The 12,700-nt window shown below is 38.0% G+C and overlaps 3 protein-coding genes across 4 annotated transcripts in view; 1 reads left to right on the top strand and 2 right to left on the bottom strand.

The window, feature by feature from the left end:
• LOC107643050 overlaps nt 1–2,544 on the bottom strand; it is a 6,492-nt gene extending 3,948 nt beyond the window's left edge. The window contains exons 1-5 of the mRNA XM_016346587.2: nt 1,795–2,544; nt 1,517–1,592; nt 1,111–1,221; nt 712–828; nt 1–308 (exon numbers count right to left, since the gene is read on the bottom strand). The exon at nt 1–308 is cut by the window's left edge and continues 17 nt beyond it. Coding sequence (XP_016202073.1) covers nt 1–308; nt 712–828; nt 1,111–1,221; nt 1,517–1,592; nt 1,795–1,910 — 728 coding nt within the window. The 5' untranslated portion in view covers nt 1,911–2,544. The remainder of the gene's footprint in view (nt 309–711; nt 829–1,110; nt 1,222–1,516; nt 1,593–1,794) is intronic.
• LOC107643051 (probable aquaporin TIP2-2) lies at nt 5,413–7,125 on the top strand. The gene is made up of 3 exons (XM_016346588.2): nt 5,413–5,643; nt 6,226–6,473; nt 6,579–7,125. Exons 1-3 carry the CDS (start codon nt 5,517–5,519, stop codon nt 6,948–6,950), a joined length of 747 nt encoding a protein of 248 aa, XP_016202074.1. The 5' UTR covers nt 5,413–5,516; the 3' UTR covers nt 6,951–7,125.
• Nucleotides 7,549–12,539, bottom strand: LOC107643052 (leucine--tRNA ligase, cytoplasmic). Of its 2 annotated transcripts, none has more exons than XM_016346589.2 (4): nt 12,395–12,539; nt 10,641–12,187; nt 8,300–10,047; nt 7,549–8,005 (listed from the first exon to the last, which is right to left on the bottom strand). In XM_016346589.2, the coding sequence occupies exons 1-3, from the start codon at nt 12,463–12,465 to the stop codon at nt 8,315–8,317; spliced, it is 3,351 nt and encodes a 1,116-aa protein (XP_016202075.1). In that variant the 5' UTR covers nt 12,466–12,539; the 3' UTR covers nt 7,549–8,005; nt 8,300–8,314. The 2 variants fall into 2 exon arrangements, with proteins under 2 accessions (XP_016202075.1, XP_020978784.1); XM_021123125.1 differs by lacking the exon at nt 12,395–12,539 and adding an exon at nt 12,352–12,374.

Genomic DNA, 12,700 nt, shown 5'->3' on the forward strand with positions numbered 1-12,700 from the left:
CCTTTGCCACTCGATAAAGAAGCATGATTTGAACCAAAGATTCTACTCCTTAAATCATTATTAGAAATCAGAGCTTGCAGGGGTCGCAGGGGGAAGTTTTTCGATGAACAGAAGGCACTTGATATGATACTTGGATGCTTCCTGGATTCGGGTCTTGTATGAGCTGGTGAAGTCACACCAGAATTTTGTTCAGAAGGTGGCCGGCTAACACACTGTTCAAAAATACTCCTGTACATAGCAAGCACATGCTGCTCACGGCTCGTAACCTCTTCTTCAAGTAATTCAATTTCGGCAATTAAATCTTTTGTCTAAGGAGGGAAAAAAAGAAGGAATAGTTAATTCTCACCCAAGAAACCATTATAACCACAGCTAACATCAGATAGATTACATTGTGCATTACACGAGTCCTTTTTTGCTTGACATTAAGCAATGAGACTCAGCTGGTCCAGTCCCAAAAGTTCACGGTTGTGAATATCTTATTCTATGTTAGGACAAGTTATGCAAAATTAAGACTAATAAATTATTCATGCAATTAAACGTCCGTCACAAGGGAACTACATAAGATTGTAGTCATGAACCAAGTTGACCAGAAAGCTTAGGTTGTCTAGTAGGTGTCTAAGATTGTTTTACCTTTTTAGCACAACTGTTCATAACAGCTACAATTTTAGACTCTGCAGATACCTTTTGCCAAAGTAACAAATGTCAAATTACCTGAGCAGCAAAGTGCCTGTGTCCAGGAGATAAAGTACTTGAGGCCCGGCCCATTGCCCTCTCAAGCAAAATACGCATAGATTTCTCCTCCTGTAAGCGTAACTGTAGCTGCTCAACCTGTAGATCAGTATATGACTCAGGGCATTAATCAGATACTGAGCTTTGCTCAGTGTAATAAAAATAAGAACCTACATCATCTGGAGTTGTCTTCTAATTTATCCCAAAAACACAAAAAATGCATCATGCTGAGCTTTGCTTATTTCATATGATCATTTACTACATTTTTTTCTTTTAGTTCATCATGATTTCTTGAGCTGAAGATACTTCCAGTGGTAACTCAAACCAAGAAGAAAGGCAACTTAGATAAGAGACGTAAGCAAAAAAAGAAAAAAAGCTTACATCTTTTTCCAACGATGCTCTATGACTTGAAACGGTACTCTTGTTTGTACAAGTGAGGTTATCATGCAAAGGACTTTGTAATCTAGAAGCTCTCACTGAAGGGGGCGATAACTGTTCAATTCACAACAATGCCAAAACCAGTGAAATGTAATAACTCACAAATCACATTCAAAAATAATACACACCCTACACAGACTATGTGCTTATTTTAAGGCGGGATCTCAGAGCGGTGGGAAGAAATGGGAACGGTTAATTAAAGAGTAAAAAGAGAAAAACTGAACTCCATTTTGCTCCTCAACCCCTTCCTTCAGTCTTTCCTCCCTTTCTCTGTAAGATCCCAACTCACAAATACATTTTTTGTTTTTAAAGAAAAGTAAGAGATTCAAATAGTGGTCTCACAACTCACAAGAGTATCATTCTGATCCTTTTCCCGGGGATGCAAAAATCCACCTCTTGAGATCTTCAGGTTCTTGTCAGAAGCACTGGAAAAATGCACAAGCTGTGTCACAAAACGAAGCAACTATAGCTGAAAACTGAAATTCTTCTAACTAAAAAGATCGAAACTAATGTAGAGCACGTAGGTTTTTCCAAATGCCTAATAGATTTCAATTAAAGCCTATGAATCCTAATAAATACTTAGCATTCGTAAAATCTGTAATGTACGAAACTAACACACAAAAAGACCTCTTAGAGCGCCTGTGTCGTGCATGAAGAGTAGTAGAATCCGGGGTGTGAGCAGCATATTGAGCTGCGTCACCGTCTTTTTCAAATGAATGTTGATGATGAAACTCAGTCATCATAAATTCTTGACTATTGTAGGAAACCGTCGCATTCTATTCTAGCTGGTATGATTTTCAGGGTTCCGTGATTGTGCTTCACGTAAATGTCAATTTCAGCAAGAAAGTTAAATAAATAAATAGAGAGAGATCTACGCTGAAATGAATGAGGGTTGAGAGGAGAGAGTGGGCCTCAAATAGTAATAACAAAGAAAAAGGAATCTATTGAAGAGCAAAGGCTGGAGAAATGAATTGAATGAAAGAAAGCAGAAAAAGGAAGGTGTTAGTGGTTTTGAAAAGGAAGAGAGGGAGGGAGAAGGGAAGGTAGGTGGTGGTGGAATTGAGAATTGAATTGGAAGTGGGGGAGGTTGTTGGGGGCATTGAATGGAGGGATTTAATTTCATGTACTGATTCATTCATGCTGCTGGGCCTGGACAGTAAACACTTCTCTTTCTCATTGTTTGAAACTGTGAGAGTGAGACTTTGTTACATGATCAAGATGCCTGCCTGCCTGCCAAGTCTGGCGCCACTGCTACCGACGCGTTATGAGTGAGTGTCACTCAGTCACTGATCCGTTATGACTTCCATTTTCAAACGGAAACCATCTCTTTCTCTTTCGCTCCCCCTTTTGATTCACCCGCCAATGCTAAACACTTTCCTATTCTGTTTTCCCCATTTTTTATGCACTAAAACATTTTAGATCATTTAAAAAAAACTTAAACTAAAGTTTAGAACGATATAAAAGTACATAAAATTCGGGCAAAAAACCATATTAAGCCACATGCAGAAAAGTTTAACCAAAATACGCCAAACAGAAATTTGTTTCAGCAATAAGCCAAGAGGCATTTTTATATAAATCGAACCAACAAGGTTCGAACTGTATTAGCTAGTAATTCGAACCAAGTTGGTTCGAACTAGTATTGGAAAATTTTGAATAATTCGAACCGGATAGGTTCGAACCAAGAAAGCATGTAATTCGAACCAGCCTGGTTCGAATTACTACAACCAAGAGGTGCTCCTCATGCTCCTAATGCATCGCTCGGGCTGCGCATGAAAAGAACCGCATACTGAGATATATAACTACACAGGTTTTACAGTATATTTGTAAAATTTTTAGAGGAGTGCTAGGGGTCAACAATTTTTGTGTTTTGTAACCATCAATTGGTCATCAATGGTGTTTTTAATGGTGTAAAATTACATCTAATAGTAGTAGATCACTCACTTTTTTTTTTATAGTTAAGTGTTGTTAGTGGTCCTAGACTTTCTCAAATTTTTATTTTAATTTCTCTAACAAAATAAAAATTTGAGAATTAATTTAATAATTTGTCTAACAAAAAAAAATTAAAAATTGATTCAGTGATTAAAGTTTGTTAGAAACTATAAAATTTTTGGTAAATGATTTGGGGTATTAATTATTGAGGCCTGCTACACATACAAGTCTTTTTGGCTTATAGGTCTTACAAGTCCAATAAAACACACGCATTACACTTAATTAACGCATTACACACTTCCACATTCAAGAGTAAATAAAACGCACGTTATTTAACAACTTCATGTTTCCAAAGCGCGCTACTCACCATGCATTATGAACGACTCTTCTTCTTCTTCCTCCATGAAAACAATTTTCTTGCCAAATTCGAAGATAATGGAACTTCAGAAATACACCCAAACGATTACAGAAATACACCCAAACGATTATAGAAATACAACCAAATGATTACAGAAATACACCCAAAGGATTTAAGAAATACATCCAAAATTCGTTGAAGTACACCTTATGCATATTTCAGAAGTCTTTCTCTTTCTCCTCCTCATCTTCTGCTGCTTCTTCTTCTTCAAAAACGATTTCAGAGCTTGATGTAAAAAAAAAATGGAAATCGAGAATAACGAAGAAAGAAAACAGAGAGAAAAGCACGTAAATGAAGAAGAAGAACAGAAAGAGGAAGAAGAACGTGCAGCAAGAAGAAGAAGAAAGAGAAAAAGAAGGCAAGAAACGAAAGAAAAGAAGAAGAGGAAGAGGAAGAAGAACGTGCAAGAAGAAGAAGAACGAGAAAGAGAAAGCAAAAAACAAAAGAAAAGAAGAAGAAGAAGAAGAGGAAGAGGAAGATAAACATGCAGCAAGAAGAAGAAGAAGGAGAAAGAGAAGGCGAGAAACGAAAGAAAAGAAGAAGGAGAGGAAGAGAAAGAAGAAGAAAAACGTAAACCTTGCATCGCGTTTTTAGAATTTATTCGTTAATTAACTTGTAGAGCATACAAACTCTAATGACTTGTGTACAGAGCTTTTCTGTTAATTATTTTTATGTGACTTCGTAAATTTAAATTCACATAGATGATTAGATGAATAGTTAACATTGCATGTTTTAAAATTATCAATTAAATTTTATTATATCAAATATACGAAATTTAAATTTATTTTTAGTTATATATATTTATTAAAGTAAAATATTTACCTCACCTTAATTTACCAACATGCGTTGCCAATTACGAATTCGGTACTTGTGAGACTTGTTTAACTTTCCTTACCAACTCCGCAGCCTAGAATCTTCTGCACTCATAGAATTGTTTTACATGGGACAGAAATACAGAATACAGAAAGAAGACATAAAGAAACATAAGTGAAGCCATTCCACTAAGCCACTGAGCCGTCCAACAACTCTTGTACACCAGTTCCAACAATTAATGTATTAAACAAATCCAAATTATAAGTAGAATGATGTGACTTATTTTTCGAGGGAAAAGTCTAGGTAGCCAGCAATTTTTTCAAATTCTGGCCAGCATGTAACCAACAAGAAAAAGTGAGTCATTGGATGAAATCTTACACTAATCTCACACCGTTAAAATCATTATTGATGGCTATTTGATGGCTACAAATCACAAAAGTTGCTGGCCCTTAGCACTCCTCTTTTTCGAGTCTATCAACACTATTCTATTCAAATGTTGCCCTAAGGCTATAACCATACCATTCAAAATTATATTCGTCTCATTGAAGCTAAAAGCATATAATACATAACAAATGGAGAACAATTATTGGTGTTACGAACTACTATGAAGATGAGGGGAGACCTGTTAATCTGTCAATGTCACAGTCGAGAATCATAATGAACGATAATCATATTTATTGCCACCCTTGTTGTCATCATATATATTCATATCATTAATTAAAGTCTCCTTTTATTCATCATCTACTAGCAATACCTGCAAAAAGACGCCATCCGTTTATTATTTTAATGTCAATTGAGTTTACTTTGCTTAATATTCGATTAGAACATCCTTATCCATCCTGAATTAATGAATAATCACTAGGTAAATTAATAAGTTGTCACTATGCTCGTGATGAATAAAATATCAAACACAAATCCCAGAACTTTAAAAAGGAAAAAAGAAGTGTGTGGTTAGGTTCCCTCAATTAAAATAATCGTTATCCAATTTCAACCACTCGTGTGGTCCATGGACGGTGGCAGGGAGCCGGCAAAGCTATCCTTTCACAATCACAGCCATTAAATTTATGTAAACTCTTTTGTTATATAAACATTAATTTGCCAAGGTTTGGGGTGCAAAGACACAAACATTAACATTGATCTTAATTATTAAGCTATAGCTAGCTAGCTCCACTGTTTTCAACTGCCAAAAATGGTGAAGATTGCTGTTGGTTCTTTTGATGACTCTTTTAGCGTTACCTCTCTCAAGGCTTATTTGGCAGAGTTCATTGCCACTCTTATCTTCGTCTTTGCTGGTGTTGGTTCAGCCATAGCCTACAGTAAGTGCTTATATTGTGTTATACGCTAAATTATATAAAATTCTTGCTAATTAATACGCTAGCTATAAGGTTTTTAGGGCACTCGTAAAAAAGACTCTGCGAATAGCTTCTATTTGCAATTAATATCAAACAGTTACATGCACTGGTTAATTAATCTGCATGAACACTCGTCAACTATATGACTGCGGCACATATATCACATCACATGCATGTTACGAGGCATGTGTCGGACATATATAAATGAAGAAAGCAATTGGTCAACTGAGGCAGGTATATAGATAGATACCAGTGCATAAATGCTTTGGTGATTTTTGGCATTTTGATTACCCGAGTCAACAACCTAAGAAAGCATAAGCACGTGAAAATTGCGATATAATTGCTGTTAGAATTTTGTCTAATTTGACTACATGTTTGTATATGTTTTCTATGAGCCTTTCTTTCCTTTTTTTGTACCTAAAAAAAGTCATTAATATATATCAAAATTAGATATCATGTAAATTACAATTCCCATTATTGTGAGTAAAATTTTGAACTAAGAAGTCTGATGAAATGGTTATTATTTATTTTTTTGTAAATATGCAGATGAGCTTACATCAGATGCAGCTTTGGACGCGCCAGGGCTGGTGGCGGTGGCCGTGGCGCACGCATTTGCTCTGTTTGTAGGAGTGTCCATCGCCGCCAACATCTCAGGTGGCCACTTGAACCCAGCTGTCACTTTTGGATTGGCCATTGGAGGCAACATTACCCTCCTCACTGGTCTCTTCTACTGGATTGCCCAATTGCTTGGCTCCATTGTCGCATCTCTCCTCCTAAGTTATGTCACAGCTAAGGTACTTAACTATTAAATCATGCACATGTTCAATTTTACACAATCAAATAAATTAAATTATCCAAGGATTCTGACTTCGGACTTCCTACTATTTGTTTATCTTCAGAGCATTCCAACCCATGGAGTGGCTGGGATAAACGTTTTCGCTGGAGTAGTGTTCGAGATCGTTGTTACTTTTGGATTGGTGTACACTGTATACGCCACCGCCGCTGACCCCAAAAAGGGCTCACTTGGCACCATTGCACCCATTGCTATTGGGTTCATTGTGGGTGCCAACATCCTAGCTGCTGGCCCATTCAGTGGTGGATCAATGAACCCGGCCCGTTCATTCGGCCCAGCGGTTGTTAGTGGTAACTTCGCTGACAACTGGATCTACTGGGTTGGCCCGTTGATTGGTGGGGGCTTGGCTGGGCTTATTTATGGTGATGTTTTCATTGGTTCCTATACCCCTGCCCCAACCACTGAAAACTACCCTTGAGTACACGAAAGTTGAAAACACACTCTTCTCTTGTTTGTATTTTCGAGCTAGTGATACTGCTACCCTGTCTTCACGCTTTGATTTCTTGGATCGTTTTCCTCCTCGTATATGTTTGATCATGTATCCACTTGTAATAAAATTGTAAATTATTAGTTGACCTTTATGTTTTAAGATTCATGTCTTTTATATTTCAATGTGAATCGATAGATAAGGGAAGTAAATTGCTCGTAAAGTCGTAAACTCAACAAAATGTGATCTCCAACTAAAAACTAAAAGCTATCTATCTTATAAGAGGGTCTATTAAATAGAAGCAATGTTTGGAAAGAAGAGATTTCATTCAACTTTCCTGTCTCGCAAGCGTAAAAACCAGGTCATGAGAAATTCTGAGTGATAGTAAATTACTAAATTATATTAAGTAACGACATCCTTTTTGACCTTTTCTGCTCGGTGCAAATTGCAAACAACTATGCCTACTCGTCACTTGATAATGCTTGCACTAACACGATTTTTGACTATATTTAAGAAAGCAACCGTTGTTTAAAATTTACAATAAACTTTTAGATAAATGTCTCAAGTAAACAAAGTGGATTACACATAATGAAGCAAGCTTGAGATTGATTCATTCTTTAATTAATGGAGTAATTAAAGACTTCTAGCAACCCTAAACCCTATAATTTTATCAAAAAGATTTTCAAGTATGCTTTAATGGCTTTTCTGTCAAATAATACAAGATCTCATCACTATGAGAACACTTTGGAATAAAATGTAATTTTCCAAATAAAACAGAAAACTGACGAATATGCCATGAAGATGTTGCAGAATAAATAGTAAAGGAAACTAAAGGAGTAACCAAATTAAAAGCCAGGATGTGATAACTTCTGGAGAACATGAAGAAGCAAAACCTGAATACTAGATCAGCCATTCTAGACAAAACTATTTATCCACGAGAAAAGCTCAAGCTCTCCCCAGCCACCAGCAATCCAGCATAGCATGACGGTATGATTGCTACATCAGGATGATACCAGCCGTGTTCCTCAGTGGAGTATTGTAGTGACCTATAAAGGATAATCACATGAATGAACAAGTTTACTTAATATTAATAAAATCGCTATCTGTGATACACAATAAAATGATACAATGGAGGTCAAGGAAACAACTCAAACAACAACAACAAAGGCCGCAGTAAGTCAATCCTTGTCTACATATAAGTAGAAAAACAATGAATTCCCAATCACAAAAAAAAGAAAAAAGAAAAACAATGAATTATGTTTTGACTTAATTGAAAATACAAACGAACAAATATGGTAGAATTTATCAAGCATTTTAAAGGGGGATTTCACAAAACTCACCCGGTAGCTACTGAGTTAGAAAAAGATGGCTGTTGGGTTTCCAGGAGTGGGAGGATTTTTTTCTAGAACAGGTCGTAAAGATCCAGCTTTAGCTAAAGAATCAGCATCAGTTACAGACAAAATCTCCACATCTTCTAGACCTATCTGTCTCTTGATCAAGTCCAAGTTTTCCTTAAGAACCTCGATTTCACCAAATGGCAATCTCAAATCAAGGGCTTGTGGGCCAAGTTTAATTGCTTCCCCTTTTTGATGCCTCAAGAAGGGCATACATTGCTTCTGAACCTGTTTAAAATTGGAGGATTGACCTAGAGGGCTCTGTTGCAAAGCCTCCAAAATCTCTGAATCTGGAGCAAAGGTTCGTGTTCCTTCATCAAATTTGCTCCGGAGAATATTCAAGCAATCAGCTTTCCAGCCATCAAACTCTTCATTTACATATATCAAGCCTTTTGTTACCTTAGAGTCAGTTGTAACTGGAGCACCTTTCTTATTTGGTTTTTTACCAGAAATTTGTGTCTGAAGCAACTTCCTCAACGAAACAATGGTCTTCTGCAAATATTCATTGGCAAGCTTCAAGGTAAGATCAGGAGCATCGGCTGATGGCCAGCCAGCCTTCACAACAAAACCATCCTTTTTCAGAAGCTCCTTCCAAACAAATTCTGCATAATGGGGACATATAGGTGCTATAAGACGTGTCTGCACATCCATAAAGCGCCACACCAAGTCACGGTTGTAACCTCCAACACCACATGACAATCTATACTCATCTCTAGCTATCTGTAGGTCATAAAAACCAGTCTTAAGAGCTTCCCTAAACATGTAATTGGAGTAATTTTGCTCAGTTGTTTTGACAGCAATGTTTATGTCATTAGCAAACACACGATCAGCATAAGTTGATGGGGGACCAGTTCTCATTGAAGATTCAGCAGCCAGAACATCTTCATACCATGCAATTTCTTTAGTGAGCTTCAGAATTGCAGTATTTACTGTCTCAAAGGCAAAATTTGCATCATCAACGCCATCGCCAGCATCAGCCAAAGAAAATCTTGTAGCATCTGCAGAAAACTCCTCAATGGCCTCTCTCAATGTCTTGAAATTTCCAGTGGACTTGGACATTTTCTCAGAATTGAGCAATGTGTGACCATTGCATCTGAACCCAAGAGGCCAATGGTTCTTGGACATAATTGCAGTATGGTTATATATGGAGAAGGTAAGATGGTTCTGGATGAGATCCTTACCAGAAACTCGAAGATCAAAGGGATACCAATACTCAAACTCTCTCTTCATTCTTTCTAAAAGGGATGATGAAATATCAGTTGACTTGGGAAATGGACCATCACAGAAAATGTAATCCCACACATCATCAGTCAATTGCTGAGGTTTGATTGCAGAAGACTTACTGGAACCGTACATGTCTCCATTCTGTAAATGGTGCGCAACGGTATAATAAGCCATGTATATAGTAGAATCAGAAAGTGACTCTACTAAGTACTGTTCATCCCATGGTATTCGTGTGCCAAGACCAAATGAACGTGAACAAGCCCACTGGTTCAACCAGCTCAAAGTATGCTCAAATCCATGACGTGTCTCATCAGAATAAAGGTTCATGTTGGACAGGCACTCCTCAGCTAACTTCTGCCATTCTGGTTCCCCATATGTAATGTACCACTGATCTGTGAGAGCTACAATACATTCATCACCAGATCTTGACATCACTCGTTTCTCAGGCTCACTGTAGATAATAGCCTGGCCTGCAGGAATTTAAAAAAAAAAAAAATTAGGGAAAAACTGAACGGGGGAAATACAGACACATTGGTAAGATATTGTGAAACTTAAGTTCAATTATGATTCGCAATTAGCAAAAAAATTAGTATTATTCTGACCAAATGTGCCATAGTATTAAATGAATTTATCCTCTAAGATTCAATGGCAGAACATAGGATAATTCGGACATTGGATGGCAAACCTAACCTTTTTTTGCATACTAATATTTTGAAAATTTTCAGCTTAATAGATCGAGTATAATTGTTATGCAGTAACACTGTAAAAATATTTTACAATATCATCAATTAGATAATTGTGTTTGTTCAACTCTTGAGACACTGAGTTATTGAATCAAATAAACTTTTGTTGATTGATTATACATGATTAGATATCTAAAAAAAATATTTTTACGCTGTTGGATACACATTTTATCCTAAATCTGCCATTAATAAAATTATGTAAGATAATTGTATTATCCAATCAGCAAATCCTCATAAGTGAGACGTCATATACAGGAGTAAAAAAAAAATTAAAAATGCATGAACAGAAAAGGAAAAAAGGTAGAATGGCATCTACTGACCTGTTTCCAAAAGCTTGCTCCTAATCAACGGTTTAGCCTCCTGGACTTTCTTCCCAGCATATTCTCCGACAATCATTGTTCCTTCCGTAAACCCTTTCAAGTATGTTCGCTTCTTAGCATCTGCCAGTTTGTCTTTATCATTCGGAGACTTGATATTCAACTCATTCTCACAGACATACTCTGCACATTTATTTCCATACACGGGAACTTCGATGATAGGCACAATCTCAAAAGGCACTACCCATTCATCCTTAATACCCAACTTCTCGCGATAAGCTGGCTTTGATTTCAGTTCTTTCAGGCTCATGTAGTCATCTGGCGCATCACTAGGCACACTAGTCACAACCCCAGTACCTTTATCCATTAAAATGGACATCATAGGAAGAGCATAAATGACCTCATTGAAGGAAAGCGGTGACTTTAGTGGAAGGCCAATCAAGTCACGACCGGTGAGTTCAAGTAAACATGTAGGTTTCTCGGGGACCTTGGAGCGGTTCTGGTATGCAAGGTTAAGTGCAGCCCTATATGACATAACAAACACCTCACTCTCGTTAACCTCATATGCTCCATACTTTCCATCAGGCAAAACCCAAGCATTGGTTTGCCCATACATTGTTTCAGGCCGCAAAGTCGCAGCAGCAAGGAACACCTTCTTCCCTTCAAGAACCTCAAACTTGGGAGGGAAAGGCTTCAACACTTCCATCTTGATAATAGTATACTCTTGCGGCAGAACCCCCTCGCCGCTCGCTCTATCGTGATCAGCACATGGCTGGCCATCCAAGGGAGAAAATATAGTGTACCTCACATCCTTCACTACCTTCCCCATTGACTTCAACTTCCTCATCTGCCACCTCACAAACGCATCGAAATAAGGGTTGATATCAGTTGTAATGAATGACCTCCTCCAATCACAACCCAACCCAAAAGCTTTGAGGTCATCCACGGCCAATGGAGGGAAATAAGTGAGCCACTTATAAGGATCCTGAAACTCCGAAATCTCGCTATCAGATATACCAACACTACGCATAATCTCCCATTGATATACCTGTCCACCTGATTTCGCCGCAGCCTTCGACTTCTTCCCTTTGAACTTATCAGGTGCTGCACCGGCATTGTTTTCAGCTTCTTCTTGTTCCTTTGGCTTCTCTTCCTCTTGCTCCTCTCTCTCAACGGGGAAAACAGGTGGGTCTCCGAACTGCTCAATCTCTCTCCTGAGTTTATCAGCCGAAGCCTTTATCGGCATGCCGGTGCAGTGGAACGCGAAAGGAAGAAGCACGTTGGCGCCTCTGAGACGGTGGAAGGCTGCGGCGAACTCCAATTTTGAGAGGGAGAATGCGTGGCCAAGGTGAAGGTATCCGTTCATGTAAGGGAAAGGGAAGTTTCCGAAGAACTTTTCACCGGGTTGTGGTGGCTTTTCGCCAGGTTCTGACCTGAAAACGTCGTTCTCTTGCCACCATTTTTGGACCTTGACTTCAATCTCTCGAAGACGGTCCCTCCGAGCAAAGCTCTTGCCACTCTCTGCCGCCATATCTGTGAGATGACGGCAACTGCAGCGAAAACGGAATTTAGTCAGAAAAATGACGGTAATTTCAGATCTATATTAAAAAAAAAACTTGATTACTAAACACCAAATAAAAGATATAGTCAGCTCAAAAATAGAATTAAAGCCAAAAAGGAAATGATAGAAATGATGAATTTGATTTTGGATTACTTTATTGAACAAGAGAGTTGAAGATAGGGAGTGAAAGAGTGACCTGCTTAAGAATGAGGATTGAAATGAAGGAATGGAGTGTGATAGGCGAGAACGAAGGTTACAAATCAACATATACAGAGTAGAGCCAAACGAAGAAACTGAAACACAGCACCAGGGTTTTGCATTGATCCACCCTTCTGGGTCGGATCGGGTTCAATCGGGTTGCTAAGCCCATTGGAACATAAAACGTGGCCCCAAAGTAAGATTCGGCGGGCTAAATCTTGCGTCGCACTTTTTGGTGTACCTAGCTCCAATTCACCACTTACGAATTGATTTAGTTTGCCAAAAAATGAAAAAGAACTGATTT

Source organism: Arachis ipaensis, chromosome B05, assembly GCF_000816755.2.
Source record: "Arachis ipaensis cultivar K30076 chromosome B05, Araip1.1, whole genome shotgun sequence".
Lineage (NCBI taxonomy): Eukaryota > Viridiplantae > Streptophyta > Magnoliopsida > Fabales > Fabaceae > Arachis > Arachis ipaensis.